Source organism: Crotalus tigris, unplaced genomic scaffold (assembly GCF_016545835.1).
Source record: "Crotalus tigris isolate CLP2741 ecotype Arizona unplaced genomic scaffold, ASM1654583v1 scf7180000017890.1996003, whole genome shotgun sequence".
Lineage (NCBI taxonomy): Eukaryota > Metazoa > Chordata > Lepidosauria > Squamata > Viperidae > Crotalus > Crotalus tigris.
The window spans coordinates 884,320-907,279 of record NW_024096707.1 but is presented as its reverse complement, the minus strand read 5'-3'; the positions used below and the strand labels follow the sequence as shown (position 1 = coordinate 907,279).

General features: G+C 42.0%; 1 protein-coding gene across 13 annotated transcripts in view; it reads left to right on the top strand.

Moving 5' to 3' along the window:
• Positions 1 to 22,960, top strand: part of CCDC7 (coiled-coil domain containing 7) — a 325,715-nt gene that overhangs the window by 228,531 nt on the left and 74,224 nt on the right. For 12 of the 13 annotated variants that reach the window (XM_039344077.1, XM_039344074.1, XM_039344073.1 and 9 more), the window contains 5 exons: positions 1,407 to 1,526; positions 4,667 to 4,801; positions 14,156 to 14,275; positions 16,601 to 16,726; positions 22,340 to 22,450. In XM_039344077.1, coding sequence (XP_039200011.1) covers positions 1,407 to 1,526; positions 4,667 to 4,801; positions 14,156 to 14,275; positions 16,601 to 16,726; positions 22,340 to 22,450 — 612 coding nt within the window. The remainder of the gene's footprint in view (positions 1 to 1,406; positions 1,527 to 4,666; positions 4,802 to 14,155; positions 14,276 to 16,600; positions 16,727 to 22,339; positions 22,451 to 22,960) is intronic. The other variant, XM_039344070.1, reaches the window with a different exon arrangement.

The following is a 22,960-nucleotide window of genomic DNA, read 5'->3' as shown; positions in this document are numbered from 1 at the left end:
CAGCTGGTGGCCCAGCCGGTAGTTGGCCTGTGCCGTCGCTGCGCTTGCCAGCTATGCCTTGGGTGCAGGGGGCGGCACCACGCATGCGCGGTGCTCCCGGGCCGAGGCGGTTGCTGGGCGACGGCCCACATGCAGCCGCAGAAGAGGAGGCGGAGCATGCACGCCTCTTCCTGCCCCGTCCGCAGGGAAATACAGGTAGTCCTCAACTTACAACCACATGGTTGGGGTCGCGGCATTAGGAAGGTTGAGAACCATTGCTGTAGACAAATGAGACAATGCAATAGGAAGTGTATGAGATTTCATCTCTCTTCTCGTTTCTCTATATTTGAATCTTGCATATTTTTAATTTTAATTATGCTTGAAGCCCTTTGAAAAAAATTTGAATTGGATCGTAAGTAAAACCTTTTCAAATATTATAAATATATAAATCTTCTGATCTATTATTCATGTACCAGTGATTGAATTCAAACTTTATACTGCTGGGGGGAAAAGCCTAATTCTTGTAAAAATAAGAACAAAGTGATTTTACTGGCTCCTTTATACTGTTGACTGGTATAAGTATTATTTTATTTGTTTGTAGGCAATCCCATTTAGCAAAAGCACTGTCTTCATGTACTTCCTAAAGGATTTATAGTGCAATTATAAATTATAAAGCATGAGGGATTGATATTCTGTTATCCTAATCAAAACTTTTCTGAGCAATATTAAAAAGAATCTTGCCACTGTGAATGGTGCTTCTTTGTGGGTCCCAGGGCAAAGTGGGTAACAAGAATTTAACTGAAGCCGGTAAAGCTGTCATTATCATCTTTATGACTCAGAATGCCTCATATAGACTGTGCAATATTATCTATGGGGATTGAATAATAGACTGCACATTGATTAATACTGGAGACCCTGTGAAAACTTCCAGAATATGATTACAAGAATAGTCAGAGGTCCTGGTATTTCTTTACATACAATCTATAGAAAATACACTGGCTATCAATTAGTTTTTTTGTCATAATTTGAATCCTATTGCCTAGGATTGATTGTTCAGTTCTCTGTATTTAGTAATGATGGTTGTATGGTTTGGATAATCTGAATATTTTTTATCATGAGGCTCAAAGAAATACCTTTTTATCTTCTGTAGATCATTAATATTTTTATTTTAAATCTGTCCTTCATATTTGTTATTGCCATCTGGGAATATTATAATTTTATTTAATATAAACCTGTGTAATGCAAAATGTTTTTTATAATGCAAAATGTGTTTCCATTAAAAGAATGTAAAAGAATCTTACTTGATTATACATTCATTAAATGTAAATGTGGCATTTGAAATTTCCATTAAGTAATTTATTTTTTACATAAGCTTGTTCTTTTTTGGAGAACAATGATGTCTTATTTAAAATGTCTCAATTTTGCAGAAAAAGATCTACATGAATTGTTAGAAAAGAAGTTTGAAATACTGGAAGATTTGGCATTCAATCAAAAAGAGCTGCAGGAAGTTCAAGCTCTTGCAGCTGCCCAACCAGATAGTACCAGTGGTAAGTAAAAAATCAATAGTTAATGAACAATAAACAGAAAAGTTCGACATATGAACAAATTAAATACAACAAAGATCAAATAAAGAGAAAAATTGGATATATTAACAAATTAATTATGACATTAGTAATAAAAAATTAAAATTAGTGAACTAATCAGTGAAAGTGATACATTGAAATTATAGCTTTAGGATGACAAGGAGAATGAATGTGTAAGCCAATATCACTGCAAGACATTATTTCTTTAATAATAAAAGGAAATGCTCCTGAACAGAGATAAACAGAGATAAAAAATGAAAATTAGGAGAGAGAAAAATGAGAATCACAAATATGAGCGAGCAGTGTGCTGCAGCTGCCAAAAAAAGCCAACACAGTCCTAGGCTGCATTAACAGAGGGATAGAATCAAGATCACATGAAGTGTTAATACCATTTTACAATGCCTTGGTAAGGCCACACTTGGAATACTGCATTCACCACAATATAAAAAAGATGTTGAGACTGGACATGAAAACATGAAGAATGATAACAGGAATATGCCTAGTTTAATGAAAAGTAGAACTAGGGGTGACATGATAGCAATGTTCCAATATCTTAGGGCTTGCCACAAAGAAGAGGGAGTTAATTTATTTACAAAGCACCTGAAGGCAGGACAAGACGCAATGAATAGAAACTAATCAAGGAGAGAAGCAACCTAGAACTAAAGAGATATTTTCTGACAGAACAATTAATCAATGGAATGACTGGCTTCCAGAAGTTGTGGGTCTCCAGCACTGAGGTTTTTAAGAAGAGATTGGACAACTATTTGTCTGAAATAGTATAGGGTTTCCTGACTGAGCAGAGGTTGGACTAGAAGACCTCCAAGGTCTCTTCCAACTCTGTTATTCTGTTATTTTTTTCCTCTAGAAAAAGTATTTTCAGCATTAGAGATTTGTTCTGTCTGTTGTAATTGTATTGGTTTCGTTTAAACTCTATTCTATTAGAGCAGGAGTGTCAAACTCAATTTCATTGAGGGCTGCGTCAGCATTGCAGTTTCCCTCGGGGGGCTGGTGGGTGTGGCCAGAATGGGTGTGGCGTACTGGGTGGGCGTGGATGGAGTGGGTATGGCCAGCTTTACATCATTTGTGTCAAGGGGGCCTGTGAGGGCCTAGGCAGGAGTGGGGCAGATATGAGGGTCTCTGGCAGAAGGGGGTGGGACCAGGGCAAGTGCTAAGGCATGGTCCATTGGAGGAGCCTCACTGTTCCTCTCAGGCCATGTAGAGGGGCTGATGGTGGTGCAGGCTGCTGGGAGCCCTGGACAGCAGAAATCAAATGCCCAACCTGGCCCTCGAGCACCTGCGGCACCAAGCCCAGCCCCATTTCCCCAAGGGAGCACCCAGCTGCACTCAAGGCTGCTGCTGCTGTGCTTGCTCTCCTTATCCAGGTTGCTCATGATGGGTACGAGGGCAAAATCAGAGGGAGGCCCATTCTCAGATTTGTATCCAAAGCTTCCTTAGCAATAGGATGGGAGACCCCCAGAATAGGCCAGAAGGAGGGGCAAGGGGATGGTGAAAGGGCAGCAGGGCAGGATTAAGACAGGACTTCCCTTAGACCCTCCCTCTCCTTCTTTCCTTCTTTCTTTCCTTCCTTCCTAAATATAGAGTGGTGCAAAAATATTTGAGATGAGGGAGGGAGAAAAACAGGCAAGAAACAAAGCTGGGGAGGTGTCATACTTCATGAGAAATGAAGAAATGCACCATCGCCTGGAAATGGCCAGCACATGGCCCTTGCCTGGCTTGGTGGGCTCTGGAGGAGGGGATGCCACGTGAGAGTCAACGTTACCTGAGCAATGCCGTTCAGCCCCCAGCCTGCCTGGTTTCGGCAGGCAGGGGGCACTTTCCTCATAGCACCAAGAGGCTGAACCAGGCAACGCAAATCCAAAAAGAAGTGCGATGCCACCCAGCCCCCAGCCTGCCAAGTTTTGGCAGGCAGCGGGGGCGCTCCTCACAGCACCAAGAGGTTGAGCTGGGCAGTGCGAAGCTCACCAGCTTTGCACCTTGCTGCCTGATGAAATGGGGTAGACTTCTCATCAGATTCGTGCCACCCGGCTCAGCTCTTGGCGCTGTGAGGAGAGCGCCCCACTGCCTGCTGAAACCAGGCAGGCTGGGAGCTGGGCGGCCTCGTGTTTCTTTTTGGATTTGTGCCGCCTGGCTCAGCCTCTCGGCGCTGTGAGGAGAGCACCCCACTGCCTGCTGAAACCCCTCCCCCGGAGCCCATCAAATCAGATATGTGAAATAGATGAGGGCTATTTGCTGGCCACTTCCAGGTGCATTTCTTCATTCCTCACAAAGGGTGACATCTCCCCAGCATGCACCCAGGGGGACAGGCCGACGTGGCAGGGGCTGGTTCTTCGCTGTTTCCAGACAGCCTTGTGGAGTTAAGACTGAATATGTTTCAGCATAGATGGCCACCACAAAATTGTACCTTGGTTCCTGGCCGGCCTGGGCCAGGGCCAAGGCAGCAGAGGCCATTCCCTCACTGTTTCCAGGATGGCTTCCGGGGCCACATGAAACTACTTTGCGGGCCGCATCTGGCCTCCGGGCCTTGTGTTTGACATGTCTGTATTAGAGTCATTGCTACGAAATGGACAGCTATATAAAGCATTTAAATAAATATAGATTGACTCCAGATAATACAAAATGTACTAAGAATTAGTGGAGCAAAAAATATACTATCTATGCTCAACTTCTTCAGAAACTGGCTATCTAGTGCAGGAATTGAAATTCATAAAATGTTGCCCAGTTATTATTAAAATACCAACATCAAATCAAAGAGCTCTTAAAGTTTCAAGAGGAATTTAACTGCATCCTAGATATGCTATATATATATATATATATCTATTCAGAAACAGTCTACCAACATGGAATATTTAATTAGAGTTGAAGCTAAAGGCTAGAGACAAATACTCAGTACACAATGAACCTAATATAGACTGTTGTATGAATTACAATTTTATTTTATGAAACAATATAAATGAAGCATTCTAAAATTCAATCATACACACATACAATACATATACATAACCTATTTATTTATTTAACATAATAGTTTAAGAATTTCAATATTAAATTTTTAGTATATAAATTGCCTTGTATTTATTTTGTAGATTATAAACTCCAAGACCTTTCTGTGAAAAGTAGGCTTTTGACTGAATATCTAGACGCAACTGTACAAGATATACAAGAAATACACAAAATACCAAAAAGCTCTTCAGAAACAATTATTGTTACAAGACCCAGTGGCAAGTAGAGAACAGATTATTTAGATTTTGTAAGAAAGATGTTCAATTTAATAAGTAAAATGTTTGCTAAAGATAATGTAAAGGAGTGGAGAAATTTAAGATGTACAAATGCTAGTTGAAAGATAGTAAATAATATATTTTGTTAGTTTTAATTATTTAGTTGTGTCCAATTCTTGGTGATTTTATAGGTAAGTGTTCCTCATATTACGGTATTTTGTCAAACACAGCTTTTTTCAATTGCTGTATATTCAACTTTGCATCAAGTTTGAGTATTCTTTGTTTGCCACTTCTTTTTTGTCCACTAAGCATTCCTAGAATCATTGTCTTCTCCAATGAATTTGCATGCATAACATTGCCAAAGTAAATCAGAGGTGGTCTTATGATTTTAGCTTCCAGTGATATGTCTGGTTTTATATGATTTAACATCTCTCTTTAGTTACTCTGACTGTAACTATATATGCAATATGTGGATGTATTAGATATATATAACATATGGATATAGGGTAATATATGTTCTGTAGCAAAACTGAATATTTGTCAAATGAAGAAAACAACTCAATAAAATGTGCGCATGCCAGTTTATTAGATGGAAGTGAGAATTAATATATGTAATAAGACATTCCTTATATACTTACCTAGAAATATATCAAATAGCTAAGGAGATATTGCACATCCTTGTCTTAATCCTTTTTCAGAGTAGAACCATTTGCTAATTATTCTAAGAGCCAGTTTGGCCTAGTAATTAAGGAATCTGGCTAAAAAGTAGGAAATTGTGAGTTGTAGTCCTGTTGAAAGACATGAAAGCTGGAGGGATATTTGAGTCTGTTGAGTCCTTGGCGGAAAGCAGACACGAGAAGCAGTTGTAGTTCTCAGTTTTCTTTATTCTGTGTTCAGCTCACAAGTAGATGGCTTCAGCAGCTCCCAAAACCTCCCAGCTTCTTATATAGGCATTTCCCGGGTCAATGCGATACTTTTCCCGCGCCAGCACCCGTGCATGCGCACGGCGCTGGCGACAGCCTGTCTGGTCCCGGGCAGCTTTGCACCTGCCCGGGACCGCCTGCAAACGCCCCGAGCCGTTTGCAAGGCTCGGGACATAACACCCCTTTCCCCCGGGCTAAAACTACTACCAACATATAATCATTATTTTATGCAGTGTTCTGCTTCTCAGTGCTCCTGCCGTTACCTGGCTTTTGTTTAGCCAGCAATGTTATGTAATCCTCTAAGTATTTAGGAGACTTCCTTGCTCTCTGTGACCTTCTCAGCTCTGGGTTTCTGACAGGTGTTCCCTGACTGAGGGGTGACAAGAGCCTGTTCCCCTTATCATGCCTTGGCGCCTTCCAAGGACTTTGCCCCAATGCCTGGCCTGCTTGCTCGCCCACTGGGCTCGTCAGGCCAGGGCTTCTGTCACTTTGTGACCTGGTTGACCTGCCTAGCTGTAGGCCCTCAGGCCCCTTGAAGTGATAGCCACTGCTGGGCATCTCTATAGAACCTCCTAGGTCCGTCCAAGACATGTCAGGAGGCTGTCCAATCCCTAAGCCCCATTCTGTGTCCGGGCTCGTGTGGGTCTCTGTACCTTCCCAAAACTCAGTTACTCCCTGATTTGGGCTAGAGGTGTTGCGGTTGGGACTTGGTTCCTCGACCACCTCCCTGTAAGTTTGACCCCCTGTAGGATTAGGGGTATGGTCAGGCCAACTCTGGGGATTGTGTGCCAGCTCTCTTGCGGGGAATGATTTGTTGGGATGCTCCCGGGTATCCTCCGTGACTGGAGTGTTGTGTGATGTGTGTGGAAAGTGAGTATGCCCCCGGGGTGACTCCCTGGCTGGAGTAGGCATGAGTGCCTGTTGTGTGGGAAAGCTCCATGAATTCCTTTTCGGAGCACTTGCGGAAGCTTGAAATGGGCAGTCAGTGGCTCCATCAGTGGAGATGGGCAGCAGCTCGTGCCCTTCCCTTTGCTCCAAAGGGTCCCCCTCCCCCCCTGGAAAAGTCCCAGGAGTCTCATCTGAAAGGTCCCGCCTAGGGCGAAGTTGGTCGATGTGCCGGCGCAGGACACGACCGTTGTCCAGGGCTACCTCGTAGGAGAGAGGACCTGTGACCTTGGAAATAGAAGCGGGGACCCATGTATGACCAGGCCCGTAATTGCGAGCCCAAACCGGGGCACCCACAAGTAGTTGTCTCGGTGCCCTAGGATGTGAGGTAGATGAAGGCAGTCTATCTGGATGCAACCGGTCAAGTTTAGTAGTAAGTTGACGCCCCCAACGAAGTTCAGCTGGGCTTCTCCCTGTAGAAGTGGATGGTGTGGTGCGATAAGAAAGGAAAAAGTCAGCCAACCTGTGATGCCAGTCCCCATAGGTGAGTCTTTTCAATGCATCCTTCGTGATGCGCACCATACGTTCAGCCATACCGTTGGTGGACGGGTGGAAGGGTGCAGACGTGGCATGACGAATCATGTTAGCCTGTAAGAAAGCTTGGAATTCGGAGGAAGTTAATTGAGGGCCGTTGTCAGACACAATGACATCTGGAAGCCCGTGTGCAGCAAAAATCCCCCTCAGTACCTGAATAGTCTTTGCAGTGGTGGTGGATGAGACAGGTACAACCGGTCAACAAGGACCAAGAAGAACTGGCCCTGAAAGGGCCCAGCGTAGTCAATGTGCACCCTAGACCATGGGGACTGTGTTTCCTCCCATCTATGCACAGGAGCTTGGGGCATCTCTGGGCGAGATCGTTGGCACAGGTGGCATGCATGCACCTTAGCCTCAATATCTTTATCTAAACCAGGCCACCACAAGTGGCTGCGTGCAAGAGCATTCATACGAACAATGCCAGGATGACCCTCGTGGAGGGATTCTAAGACCCTAGTCCTCATTGAGGTGGGAATGACAACTCTGTTTCCCCAAAGCAGACAACCCTGAGAAAGGGACAGCTCATTCCTTTTGGACCAGACACTCTGAAACTCAGGACTAGGGCAGTGCTCAGGCCAACCAGACAAAACCCAGGAACGGACACGTGAAAGTGTGTGATCTGTACCTGTTTCAGCGGCAACATCCCTGGCACTAAGAGGGAGCTCGGGCAAGGCTTGGATTGATAGAATTGTTGACAGCTGGCGCAGGGTCAGCTTCTACTACTGGCAGAGGCAATCTACCGAGGCCATCAGCATGGCCCATTTCTTTCCCAGGCTTGTGGAGTAAAGAAAAATCATATGCAGACAAAAAAATAGACCACCTAAGCATTCTGGGGGAAATGATCTGGGGAGTCTGCTTACGTGTGGTAAACAGTCCCAGCAGAGGCTTATGGTCAGTGAAGACCGGGAAATGCCTGCCATATAGAAAATCATGGAATTTTTTAATTCCAGCAACAACAGCCAGAGCCTCCCTGTCTATCTGAGCGTAGTTGCGCTCAGCAGAAGACAATGTTCTGGAGTAATATGCAACAGGAACCTGAGTTCCATCAGACCTGAGGTGGCTCAGGACAGCTCCTACCCCGTAAGGGGACGCATCACAAGCAATGCACACAGGAAGGGACTCGTTGAAATGTGCAAATACACTGTTAGAAATGAGCAAGGCCTTGACTTTGTTAAAACAAGCCTCATGTGTTTGTGACCAGTGCCACACTGCTTGCTTGTCTAGTAGCCTGTGAAGAGGCTCAGCCACACTGGCTTTATGTGGAAGGAAGGAATTGTAGAAATTCAGGAGGCCCAGGAAGGCCAGGAGTTCAGCCTTAGACTTTGGCCTAGGTGCTTCTAAAATAGCAGTTAGTTTGGATTCAGCAGGGTGAATCCCAGCAGCGTCAATTTTGAACCCCAGAAATTCAGTAGAAGGCACCCCCATCTTGCATTTGTCTTTTTTGAGCTTGAGGCCTGTTTTCCTGAATCTTAACAGAACAGCCCTTAGCCTTTCAGCTAGAATGTGTGTGGAGTCTCCTGCAATTAAGACATCATCAAAGTAGGGGCAAACCCCCGGTATGCCCCACAGTGTGTTTTCCATTACGCTTTGGAAAATCCCAGGAGTGACATTCACTCCAAACTGCAGCCTTTTTACCTTAAAGGCTCCCCTGTGGGTCACAATAGTCGGAGCTATAGCAGCATCATCATCAACAGGCAGCTGTTGATACGCTTGAGCTAGGTCAAGCTTTGCAAAAACGCGCCCCCCCCCGTGAGGGAGGCCAGGATATGACTGACCACAGGAACAGGATAGGCATGTTGCTGTAATGCCTTATTAAGAGTGCATTTGTAATCAGCACAAATGCGAATGTCCCCATTTGCCTTTAGAGGCGTGACAATGGGGGTCTCCCAAGGACTGGAATCAACATGTTCTAGAATTCCCTGTTGGATCAGTTTGTCCAACTCAGTGTCAATTTTACTCTTTAAAGCAAAAGGGACCCTTCTTGCTTTAATTCTAATGGGAGTGAAAGTGGGGTCTAGTTTTAAGGACACAGGGGGTCCTTTGAATGTGCCCAGCTGGGGGCTGAAAACATCTGCAAATTCTTTGCAGACTTCCTGTAGGTCGAGTGTTTTTAAGCTGTTGAGCCCTGTGACGTGAATCCCCAAGGCCTCAAACCAATCGAGTCCTATGAGACTCGTTCGTTCACCCCCTACTACTAATAGGTCTAGTGGACCTTCAAAATTCTTATACTGTATGTTAAGGGTGGCCTCCCCCTTAACACACACTCTCAAATTTTGAAAGTCTTTTAGCAAAATGTCAGAAGGCCTTAACTTGGCCTGAGTTCCACTGCCGGAACAAATCTTCCTAAATGTATGCAAAGAGATGATTGAAAGTGCAGACCCCGTGTCTAGTTCCATAGTTAATGGAACCCCTTGTAGCTTCACCTTGAGTGACAGCTTTTTCTTGATGGGCTTGTGTGTGCCTGTCCTGAGGATGCTTCTTCGCGAAGCGCAAAACCCCACCCTATTCTGGCTGGGGACCCTGGTACCTTTCAGGCGCAGTTCTTCCTGAGGTTGTACCTTTCGTCGGCCCAGACACACAGCTGCAATGTGTCTTTGTTTGCCGCATGCCCGGCAGGTAGCGGAGCGGAACTTGCAGTCGGTTCTCCTGTGGCAACCTCCACAGCCGATGCACTTGAGTGGAGCTGAAGAGCTTCCCTTCTGATTTCCTTCCTTCGTGGGGTGGAGACGGTCGACTTCCTCGTCCAGATCCTCCTCGGAGTTTCCTTGGACGTCTTCCTGGTGCACGGATGCAACTTCTGGACTGTTTCTGATCGGCCGCATGTTTTTGACGGCGCCGCCTGCTGCTTCTTCTGCGGTGACCTCTCTTAGGGCATCTTGGAAGGACAGTTCTTCTTTGGCGAAAAGCCTCTGTTGTAGATCTCGATGCCTTAAGCCGCACACGAATCGGTCCCTCAATCGTTCTTCGAGGTCCTTGAACTCGCAGTGCTTGGCGGCCTTCCTCAATGCGGCGATGTATTCTTTGGCCGACTCTCCGGATCGTTGATCCCTCTGCTCGAAGGTGTGGTGCCATGCGATGACGGACATCTTAGGCTGGAAGTGCTCCTTCAGTAGCTTCTTTAGATCTGCGTAGCTAACAGACTCTACTGGAACATGTGCTGCAAGGTTTTCTGCGATTTCGAAGGCGTCTTGACCGCAAACACAAAGCAGGGTGGCAGCCTTCAAGCTCTCTTCCCTCACTTGGTTTGCCTTGAAGTAGTTCTCCACCCTGGCTACGTAGGACTTCCACCGCTCTGGATGTGAGACGTCGAACTCCGAAAGCCTTCCAACCTTTGCCATCTTCAGGAGATGGGTCTATCAGCCAGCCTACCCCCGAATGCGCACTGGATTGGCGAATAGCTGCCGAGTCAACGCCGTTCCGCCGCTCAGGACTCACTTGGGTAAGCTTACACCTCTTCCTTTCCAGGCGATGTAAGGCATCCCACCTTCGTCGCTAGTGTTGAGTCCTTGGCGGAAAGCAGACACGAGAAGCAGTTGTAGTTCTCAGTTTTCTTTATTCTGTGTTCAGCTCACAAGTAGATGGCTTCAGCAGCTCCCAAAACCTTCCAGCTTCTTATATAGACATTTCCCGGGTCAATGCGATACTTTTCCCGCGCCAGCACCCGCGCATGCGCACGGCACTGGCGACAGCCTGTCTGGTCCCGGGCAGCTTTGCACCTGCCCGGGACCGCCTGCAAACGCCCCAAGCCGTTTGCAAGGCTGGGGACATAACAGAGTCAATCTCTTCTCAAACCCAGTGCTTTTTTTCTAAAAAAAAAAGGTGCCGAAACTCACACACATCATACAATTCGCCTTGCTTACCCTACAAGGTTCCATCCAAAAAAGGAGCAGAACTCCGTTCTGGGCGTTCTATGAGAAAAAAAGCCCTGTTCAAACCAATTTACCTCACAGGATTATTGTTGTGGGGAAAATAGGAGAAGATTATTCAGTATGTTCACTATCTTGATTTATTTATAAAAACAATAAAGAAGGGATATAAATGAGTAAGTAAATACATTAAAAAGCTTTTCTTTCAAATTATACCACTCTTACTGCATTCTATTACAAACTTGTACAAAGATTCTATCATTCTTCACTTTATCAGATACTTCCTTAAATCAATAAATGTACAATATACTAACTTTCTCACATTCATCCATTTCTTAGTAGAACAAGAATCTGGTTGGTATATCTTATATCCAGCAGAAACTCATATTGTAATCAAATTTTGCACATATTACTCTCATACTATTTCAATTAGATTCCTATTAAATATCTTTCCAAGCACACTTAATAATTTTTGTTTCCTTTGCAAACTGCATACATAATCAAATGAAATAATATTGATAATGATAGCAGTGATGTTGCTATTGTTATTATCTTATTGTTTCCTCCTATTGCAAAGAGGCATCATTTGTAATGGATTTTCAAGAGTTTATGACATCTAAAGAGACCTTCAAATCTATATTAATTTCAGAATTTATTATCTGTTAAAACTGACCTTGAAATCTAATCACCTCATTATTTAGTCATCTTCTGAAAATGATGACTTTCACAACTTCAGGTGTGAAATTCTACATTAAAAATCATCTTCTAATAATTTCTCCCAAAGAAAAAGTTACTCTACACGTGACTGCCCATTGAGAATATATTTATCATATGTTCTTTTTTGCTTTTCTTTATCCCATTAGTGCTGCTTTAATATATGCCAGTAATGATAGGTTTATATGCAATAGCAATAGCACTTACTTATATACTGCTTCATAGTGCTTTATAGCCCTCTTTAAGTCAGTAGTAATATTCACTATGATGACCATGGTAGAACACTGAAAAATATAGCCCATGAGGAGAAAAAAGGTAAGACCAATCATACAGAGACTATTCTAGGAAAACTACTCATGAATTTGTCTACAAAAGTAAGCATGTTTGATTTAAATATTCAGAAACCGGAAAAAATGCTTTATGAAGGATCTATTCCATTTGAAAGATCAACTACATTTATTGCAAACATGTAACTACAGATCAGAACTGAAAAAAGGGGAATTTGGAAAAAAACTGCTGTGTTTTAAATCTGGCCAACTGGATGTTCCATAAAATTTGAATAAACAAAGTATAGTTAGTCTAAGAGTGCAGTGACAGTGGCACTGTTATTTGGCAATTGTGGCTGCACCTGAGGGGAAATTCCATCTGTTCCATTTTTTTTTCATGCATACTCTTCACTGTCAAATCTGCTTCACAGTTTTATCTGATACTGGTGACATTAGAACAATGATGGCGATGAAAACGGCATGATTCTAAATAAAACAATGTCAAAACTGTGAGTAGGCTAGAATTTTAATAAAGCAGGTTCTATCTTTGAGAGCTCTAATTCTGGTAACCAAATGATTTACAGCTCTCAAAGATATATATGTATATATTTGTATACTTATAAAGACATTGCATTCTTATTGCATTCTTTGACCAAGTGACAAAATTAGTGGACCAGAGGAATGCTGTGGATATAATTTATTTGGACTTCAGTAAGGCATTTGACAAAGTAGATCACAACCTACTACTTGATAAGGTAGAAAAATGTGGGTTAGCATCACCAACAGATGGATCCAAAACTGGCTGACCGGCTGTACTCAATGTATGGTCCTCAATGGAACCACATCTACATGGAGGGAAGTATGTAGTGGGGTGCCCCAGGGCTCTGTTCTGGGCCCAGTGCTCTTCAACATCTTTATCAACGATTTGGACGAGGGGATAAATGGGGAACTCATTAAATTTGCAGACGACACCAAGTGGCAAGAATAGCCAACACTCCAGAAGACAGGCTTAGGATATAGGAGGATCTGGACAGACTTGAACACTGGGCACTATCTAACAAAATGAAATTCAATGGTGAAAAAAAGTAAAGTTCTACATTTAGGCAAGAAAAACCAAATGTACAGGTATAGTATAGGGGGTACCTTGCTCAATAGTAGTAACTGTGAGAGGGATCTCGGAGTCCCAATGGACAATCATTTAAATATGAGCCAGCAGTGTGCTGCAGCTACCAAAAAAGCCAACACAGTGCTAGGCTGCATTAACAGGGATAGAATCAAGATCACGTGAAGTATTAATACCACTTTACAATGTCTTGGTAAGGCCACACTTGGAATACTGCATCCAGTAAAAAAGATGCTGAGACTCTAGAAAGAGTACAGAGCAACAAAGATGATTAGGGGACTGGAGGCTAAAACATATAAGGAACGGTTCCTGGAATTGGGTATGTCTAGTTTAATGAAGAGAAGGATGAGGGGGGACATGATAGCAGTGTTCCAATATCTCAGGGGCTGCCACAAAGAAGATGGAAGCAAGCTATTTTCCAAAGCACCTGAAGGCAGGACAAGAAGCAACGGATGGAAACTAATCAAGGAGAGCAGCAACCTAGAACTAAGGAGAAACTTCCTGACAGTTAAAACAATTAATCAGTGGAACAACCTGCCTCCAGAAGCGGTAAATGCTCCAATACTGGAAGTTTTTAAGAAGAAACTGGACAGCCATTTGGCCAAAATGGTATAGGGTTTCCTGCCTGAACAGGGGGTTGGACTTGATGACCTCCAAGATCCCTTCCAACTTTATTATATTATTATTATTGTTGTTGTTGTTGTTGTTATATATACATATAGTCTTTTTCGGTATTCTCTTTTTGAACAATTGTATTATTATTTGCTTTCTATAGGACATACATTGACAAAGTAATATGTAATCTATTATGAATCTTGGTGGGTAATGATACATTTCACATTCTATGGTTTGCTTTGGGTTTTTTTAATATTATTTCCTTAAAATAAAAATCAAAATTGTTTGTTTTATTGTGATACAATACCATGAGCAGTGGGACATTTTAAACTATTTTTCAGTTGGTTATTATAAAAACATGTTTTTTTCAGAAGAAGAATTACATGCACTATCTGAGAAGAAACAACACTTGTTAGAAAAACTGGAATTTAAGGAGAAAGAATTACAAGAAGCTGAAACACTTGAAATTAGTCAACCAGGTACTGTCAGTGGTATGTATATAATGTTTTCCACACTTTCATTGTTTATAAATAAAAATTGTTTGTCAGATGTATTGCATTGTGTCTTTTTGCTGTTAACTGCTTAAAGTCAAGAAGATTAAAGCAGCATAAAGCCTTTAAAAGTAATAATAATAAAATTTCAAAAAACAGTTTTACTCAGAACAGCTAACAGCTCTTAGCTCTAACATCCGACATCAACTTCTGCCTATCCCAGGAAGGCACTTGATATCTGGATAAAAATGCCAAATCCAATCTGGTGACTATGCGACAAAATGCAAGATTACATTATACATTATCAAAACTTTAGAACTCTATTTTTTTCTGTCATTGACTAGATCAGTGGTTCTCAACCTGTGGGTCGGGACCCCATTTGGGGTCGAACGACCATTTCACGGGGGTCGCCAAACAACGCAGTCCGCCATTTTTCCCCCTTTTCCTTAGTTGTGCTACTCCCTTTTATTCTATTGGCTTTTGAAAGCCAATAGAATAGACTCTCTTGAATAGAGTCTAATTCTATTGGCTTTCAAAAACCAATAGGAATTGTCCAGGCTGTTTCTGCCCTGCTGAGCCTGCCAAAAGTCCCATTCTGCAAACGGTGCTGCACCAGTTGAGTAGTCCTCGACTTACGACTGGTTGAGTAGTCCTCGACTTACGACTGGTTGGGGTTGCGGCATTAAAAAGATTGGGAACCACTGGACTAGATAGAATCAATAAAATGAACAGCACAAAACTATCCTCTAACAAGAACTGTTAGCAACCATTTGTGGGCGATGCTTACAAATAATATAGCCAAATTTTGCTATTTTTAGAGAAATAAGTTTAGCTTTGATATTTTTATATAAGTTATCAGAGTGCCCCAGATATGTAAATAAAAACTGGTGGTGAACAAATGTATAATGTTTAATGGAAATCTAGGCACACAGACTTGAAACACAGTTTTGATGTTTTCTGAAGTAAGACAATTTATATTAGAGTAAAATATTCAGTGAGTGCAAACTGAATTAACAGAATTTAGTTGCAATAGTTATTATTTCAAAAATAAGATATTATTAGCTTTTATTTCTAGTCCATATTTAACTCTTGTTGGAAATCAGAAAAGTGTAGAATTAGCATTTATTTCATGGCTCATCTCCTCGCATTTTTGATCATTCAAATTTTATGTATGTGGTAAGACTGTATTATAAAATCAGCAATTATTTTAGATTTAGTGCATACAAAAGTTGCCATGTCTTATCCTTTGTGGCAATGCTCAGTCAGTCACTGCTTTGATTAAACATCTTGAATATGGAAAAAATTACCCAAATCTTCTATAATTAATTTTGAGATTAGTTTATTGCGTATATTTCCTAATACATGTAAATCAATCTAGCAACCAAGATGAAAAGGGAATTGGAAGGAAAAAATGATTAGAAATATTTAGTTATGTTGAATCTTTTTAGTTGGGAAAGATCAGAATACAGAAAGAAATAATAGCTATCTTCAAGTAGCCAAAATATTATTCAAAAAAAAGTGGAACAAAGTTGTTCAGAGGTTTTTAGAAGATAGCACAAGAAATAATGGGTTGAAATCGCAAGGAAGTAGACTTCATTTGGACATTATAAAAAAAAATCTGATAAAGCTATCTATAGTGGAACATACTGCCTTAGTCATCTGTGAGGGATACTGTCATAGTGGACTTCTAAACTGGGCACAATGTTAGATTACATAATCTCCATAAGATTGCAACCCTTATAATTCCAAATATTGCAGAATAATAAAATCAGTACTTGATTTCTCAAAAATGCAGGAAATTCCTTATTAATTGCAGTATAAAAATATTAAGAACAAACAAAAATAATTTTAAGATAATTTTAATAAGATAGCAGCAAGATTATTTGCTTCTTATCCAAAAACAACTGAACAGTAAGGAAACAGATCTCACATCTTTTCTGATAATATCTTTTATATGGATGCCTACAAAGATTACTGCTCATTTTTTTGAGAGCTCAAGAGATGGTGTTAACCATTTTGGAAGCTGGAGGTTTGAAACCATATCTCTGTTTATCAGAATATGCATTCTGTTGGTAATATACATTTACAAAATTTGAATATTAAAATTTAATTGAAGAGGCTTTCACAGATGTGGAATAAATTATTGAATTACTATTTATGGCTGTGGTACAGATTACTTAGAAATGTACAAATCAGATATGGATTCAGAAAGTATTATATAAATGCATCTAGAATAAAATAGCTAGATAATATTGTATGCAGTTATTCTTAAGGTAGTTATTGCAGAATATATATTGTTTTAATTTGGTCTGAAATTATTTTTAGCATATAAACTACAAGAACTACATGATCAAAGAAGATATTTAACTGTAGAACTAGAGGCAACTGTACATGATATAGAAAAAATAGAAAATCGTGCTTCAGAAGAAACCTTAATGAGACGATCTGAGGGTAAGTGGAAAATAAACCTATATATTGGCACCTGCACATTTTTTCAGTGGCAGCAGCATGGAATAAATATGTGGCATATAGTCACTACAGTTCTATACACCACTCTAATTTGGTCTTCAGATTCTCATCTAACAGGCCTGCTCCCTTTTAAAGAGGAGTAGGCAGAAAGATCCTCCTTTGCAGTGATTGCAAAATATTTTGCAGATAAAATTGCTTATATTGTTGATAGAGCCTAATAAGATAACTACATCTTGCAAGGTCACTTGGCATTCTACTTTTCAGGAGCCAGTACAATTCTTGGTAATATACGTTTTAGTCAATTTAAGCAAATGTAATTTTTTCTCTAACACAAATAATGTAGACTCCTCTAAACCAGAACTTTTCAACCAGTGGCACCTGGCTGGTGGTACATGACCATTCTAGAGAAGTGGTAGCAGAGGGGAGAGGAATGAGCTGAAGCGACGGCAGCATCACAGAAGCCCAAGGGAGAGACAGCTGGAGCTGCAGGGCTTTCAGAGCTTGGCAAAAGCCCCAGGATCAGCATGCATGGCTACAAGCTGATTGGTGCTTCTGCAGAGCTGTCAGGGCCCAGCGCCTGGCTCCAGTGATTGGCACTTTTGAAAGCAGCGCATAGCTGGAAGTGCACGGAAAAGGGGATGAGAGAGGAAAGGATATAAAAAGAGGAGGGAAAGGGCCAGTGAGGGGCTGCTGGGTGCGCACATAGGAGGAGGCAGCGAACGCCCACCATCCCTGCTGATCTCTCAGAAAGAAGAGAAGCCAGCCCAGGCCGACTGGCTGCCGATTTACAACCTCATAGCTATCATCAAAATTAGAACGCGCCCAGCCTTAGATCCACAGGGCAGCCCTGGAACCAGCGATGGGTTGCTTTGCTGCCTCAGCCCTGTTCCTGCCCCATCCCCTGGGTGTGCGCAGAGGAGGTAGCGAGTGTGCGGGGCACAGCATCCCTGGGGGCCGCATTGTGAGTGTTTTGCATCTTTATTTTTTTAAACTGCCTGAGGTTCTTGGCAGGAGGCTTCCCATTTTGACCCTTCCCCCCCGTCCTTGCTTCTGTGCGTGAAGGGTCTCTGCATGGCTCTCAGCTTACCACTCCCAGACCCTTGCACATGTTTGTGTGTGTGTTTGTTTATGTATGTTTGTGTGCATGCGTGCATGGAAGGGTCTCACTCCTTGCAGCCCCAAGCTGTGACGTTGGGGAGGAAAAGAATGGTAGAGATAAGAGAAGCTGCGATGGGAGCTTCTTGCAGCCTTCCATGGGGCTGGGGACAGGAGCTGAAGGGCGCAGGGTGTGATGTGATTGGCAGCATGTTGAGAAAAAGAAACAATTACTCTAAAAAAATAGCTTTCATTGGTTTGCAGCCTGCCATTGCAGAAGGTCTCTGTTGAGGGCGCAGAGCTGCAAGGGGTGAGACCTTCCCGCCCATCCGCCCATTAGCCTGCCCGCCTGTGCCGTGCACATGCGCACACACACAAAAAAACACGTGCGCAGGTCTGGGAGAGGTGAGCTGAGAGCCATGCAGAAGAAACAACAGGGGTCAAAATGTGAAGCCTCTATCCACTGCTTCCTGCCTGTTGCCACCTTTGCCCGGAGCCTCTGGCAGTTAAAAAAAAACAGGGGAGGGAGGGAAGGAGGGAGGGAGGGAGGGAGGGAGGAAGGAAGGAAGGAAGGAAAGAAGAGGTCAGGGAAGGAGGGAGAGAGGAAGGAGAGGCAACTTAATTGGAAATACCCCAGTTTTTGCAAGCAAAGTGTGAGAGAAAAAGGGAAAAGTGAGGGGGAGAAGGGGAAAAGAAAAGGCATTGACTTCCAACTTCCTCTGTTGCAATACAATGAAGCCTTAACATCAAATCTCAACTTTTCCATGATAGTATAAAAACTAGACATTTCTATAACAACAAATGATCTAATCAGTAAAACCCAAAATCTCACCCCTTTTTTTTCAGTCATCAAGTTTTTAACACCTTGCTAAGCACTGGTGGTACTTTCATATTGTCATGTTCTAAAAGTGGTACAATCTGTGAAAAGGTTGAAAAGCCCTGCTCTAAACAAGATGTATTGAAATGAAATGGCTAGAATTACAAGAATTTTAAGCCCACCTCACTAGATGGATCTGCAGTTGGCTGGAAAATTGTACTCAACGAGTAGTCCTCAATGGCACTACATCCATATAGAGAGAAGTAACCGGTACCGCAAGGTTCTGTCCTAGGCCCAGTACTCTTCAATATCTTCATCAATGACTTAGATGAGGGAATTGAAGGGGAACTCATCAAATTTGCAGATGACACCAAACTGGCAGGAGTAGCCAACACTGCAGAAGACAAACTCAGGATTCCAAAAGATCTTGACAAACTTAAACAATGGGCCCTATCCAACAAAATGAATTTCAGTATGGAGAAAAGCAAAGTTTTACATTTAGGCAGGAAAAAAAATCAAAGGTACAAGTACAGATTGGGTGAGACCTGGCTTAAAAACAGTAACTGTGAGAGGGACCTTGGAGTCCTATTGCAGGGCTTTTCAACCTTTTCACCCATTGTATCACTTTTAGGATATGGCAACATCCGAGTACTACCAGTCACCTAGCAAGGTGTCAAAAACTTGATCACCAAAAAAAAAAAAAGAAAAAAAGTGATAAAGTACAGGTAGTCCTTGACTTACAACAGTTCACTTAGTGACTGTTCCAAGTTACAATGGCATTGAAAAAAGTGTCCCCCAAAGCACAGCCGAGCAAGAAACCTGCCTGCCCGCCGGCGGCACTCTTCCTCCTGTCTGAGGTTTTCATTGTTGTGAGCACTTTTGTTGAGGATTGGCAGCGGGGGTGGTGTGGGGGGTGTTTGGTTTTTATTCCCCCCGTCTGCTGGGTGGTTGCAGCAGGTTTTGGTCATTTCACATGACCCTGGGACACTGTGACTGTCATAAATATGAATCAGTTGCCAAGCATCTGAATGTAAATCACAAGACCCTGGAGATGCTGCAACATTCCAGCTGATCGGCGCTTCTTCTGGGCTCAGCAGAAGCGCCAGGATCAGTGCTTCTTTCCAGCTGATTTGTGCTTCTTCAGGGCTCAGCAGAAGCACCAGGATCAGTGCCGAGCTCCAGCTGGAGCCTGGTGCTGATCCTGGCGCTTTCACTGAGCCCTGAAAGTCCCAAAGAAGCTGCAAAGTGGCACTGATCCTGGCGCTTCTGCTGAGCCCTGACAGCCCTGCAGCTCCAGCCATCTCTCGCTCAGGCTTGTGCGGTGCTGCCACCAGTTCAGCTCATTCCCCTCCCCCGCTACCACTTTTCTAGGATGGTCGCGTACCACCTGCCAGGTGGCAATGTACCACAGGTGGTACCGTACCACTGGTTGAAAAGCCCTGTCCTAGTGGACGATCACTTAACCATGAGCCAGCAGTGTGCAGTAGCAGCCAAAAAAGCTAAGGCAATCCTGGATTGTATAAACAGAGGCATAGAATCAAGATCACTTTATAAAGTACCGCTTTATAAAACCTAGTAAGACCACACCTGGAATACTGCAGTCAATTTGGGTCACCATATCACAAAAAAGATGTTGAGAGTTTCAAAAAAAAAATAGAGAAGAGCAACTAAGATGATCAAAGGCCTGGAGACTAAAATATATGAAGAACGGCTGCAGGACTTGGGTTTGGGTAGTCTAAAGAAAAGAAGAAATAGGGGAGACATGATGGCAGTGTTCCAGTATTTGAGGGGCTGCCACCAAGAAGAGGGGATCATGTTATTCACCAAAGCACCAGAGTGCAGGATGATTGGAAACTGATCAAAGAGAAACAACCTGGAATTAATGAGAAAGTTCCTAATAGTGAGGACAATTATCTAGTGGAACAGCTTGCCTTCAGAAATCGTGGGTGCTCCATCACTGGAGATTTTTAAAAAGAGGCTAGACAATCACTTGTCTGAGATGGTATAGGTCCTCCTGCTTGAGCAGGGGGCTGGACTAGAAGACCTCCAAGGTGTTTTCCAGCTCTATTCTATTCAAAATATTTCTTAAACTCGTAGGGCGATGCCTTTCACTTTTCTCATCAGGGTTTGATATATCACAAAATACCTCCTGTAGTTGCAGAGAATTGATTTGTGTATCTGTTGCAAATAAAATTGTTATAGAAGCCAAAGTTTATGAACATTGCTTGAAACTTCCCAGGATTAATGTAAGATTAGTCTTTCAAGTGAATAAAATATTCCAATCTGCACCTTTTGTATCTAAATTCAAAATAAATTTGATCTTATTCTCTTTCCCAATAGAGATAGCTGACTTTTACCTGTTTTTTTAACATTCATTTGGAATTGGGTCATATTTCCTCTCAGATAAGATATCTATGATTAGTTGGAAGGGTGGATCTCCTGGACTCCTTGAGCAGCAGATGGAGGCATCTGCTTGGAGAGCTTTGACCCAGCTTTGGTTGGTATGCCACTTGGAGCTCTGTGAGATTGAAAAACCCTAATTGCAGAGATTCATGCTCTTATTACCACATGATTGGAGTACTATAATACCATCTATGTGGGGATACTTTTGAAGAGGATCCAAGCTTCATTTGGTCTAGAATTTGATGACCCAGCTGCTGATAGAAGCAGACCACTTCAGTAGTATAACTTGTGGGCCGAATTCACTCCTTTGTTTACCAATAACTTTCCTGACTCAGGTCCTTATAAATCTCTATATGGTTCAGTTTTACTTACCTTTAATGCTATTTCTCTGGGGTAAATTCAGCCTATTGCAGTAATGGTGAACCTTTTAGAGACTGAGTGCCCCAAAACCACCCCGCTGCCTGTCCCTGCCCCACCCGCAGGGCCATCCACCACCTCCATGACCCGCCACAGCAGTTCGCCCAGGCGGCCCTGCAGCACCATGGCTGCCACACCCTCCACCTGCTCCCTGCAGCATCTATGCGCAATGTCCCTGCTGCCTGGTTGCCATATCCTTGTCTGTGCTACTCCGTGTGGACCATATTTGGAGGCAATTCTCCAGGGGGGCTGCTGGTGAGGGGGCATGCGTGCCCACAAATAGGGCTCTGGGTGCCACCTCTGGCATGTGTGCCATAGGTTCGCCACCACTTGCCCATAGTGTAAGATCCTCTGTGAAGAGGATGCTTTGAGTCCCAACATACAAGAATTTAATGTATTGTATATGTACTTTGACATTCAACATTGTGAAACAGCTTACCTACTAAGTTTTGGTTGACTTCCTCGTTATGGAATTTTTGGAAGATTTTGAAAAAGGTTTTATTATTACAAAAAACATTTGGATGCAATGAAAATTTACTTTAGAGGTTTGTTTTTTAATCTTTTGTTTCTATTTGCATGGATTTTTTTTATGTTTTTGCTGTGAAGATTGGTGGTTCAGAGGAAGCATCTTTGGGACAATCATAACCTGGATGATTGAGAATATTTATAGATGTTACAGAGAAAGGCATTTTGAAATTGTTTTACTTCGTTTTTTTGTTTCCTTTAATCAGCCTTGATTTGACCAGATACTGGTAAATAGGCATAATAAAATATGTGAGAAATAAAGTTTTTAATTGCAAATTTTGAATATAAATATATGAAACAATTTTCCAAAAATAATTGTAAAGCATTATTGTTTGTAGAAATAAAATTGCATAAATTACATGCATGGAAGAAGCTTTTATTGGAACATTTGGAATCAAATCTGGAACTACAAGAAGAAGCCCAGACTATGGAACCAGATAATACCACTGGTATATATGTATATGATAATTCTTGTTTTATTTATAATTAAAATATGAGGTCATTCTTGAATTCTGTTTGGTTCCGTTGATATTATTTGGCAATCTGTAAACTGAACAAAATTGCTGTAGTTAACTTCTTCAAATTATCATGTACTGTTCTCTTGTTCTCTATGCAGAGAAAATGTCAAATTGCATTCTATTTAATATCTTGTTGAATATTTCTTTTTAAATTCCTTAGGTTGTTATCAGTTCAGTTTAATATAATTAAAACTTAGTTAAAACTTTCCTTGTGTTTCATTTTTCAGTTAATCTATACATGAATTATCTGCAGTTATAATTATTTTCATCATCTTAGATCACAGAACATTTATTACTGAATTATAAATGAATATAATTAATTCACTTTTTTATAATTAATTCATTAAAATATAGATTAATGAAGCCCTCTCAATCAATAGAAATGGGATGAAGAGAAGAAACATTTAATTCTCACTTCATCAAATATTAGGATAAAACCTT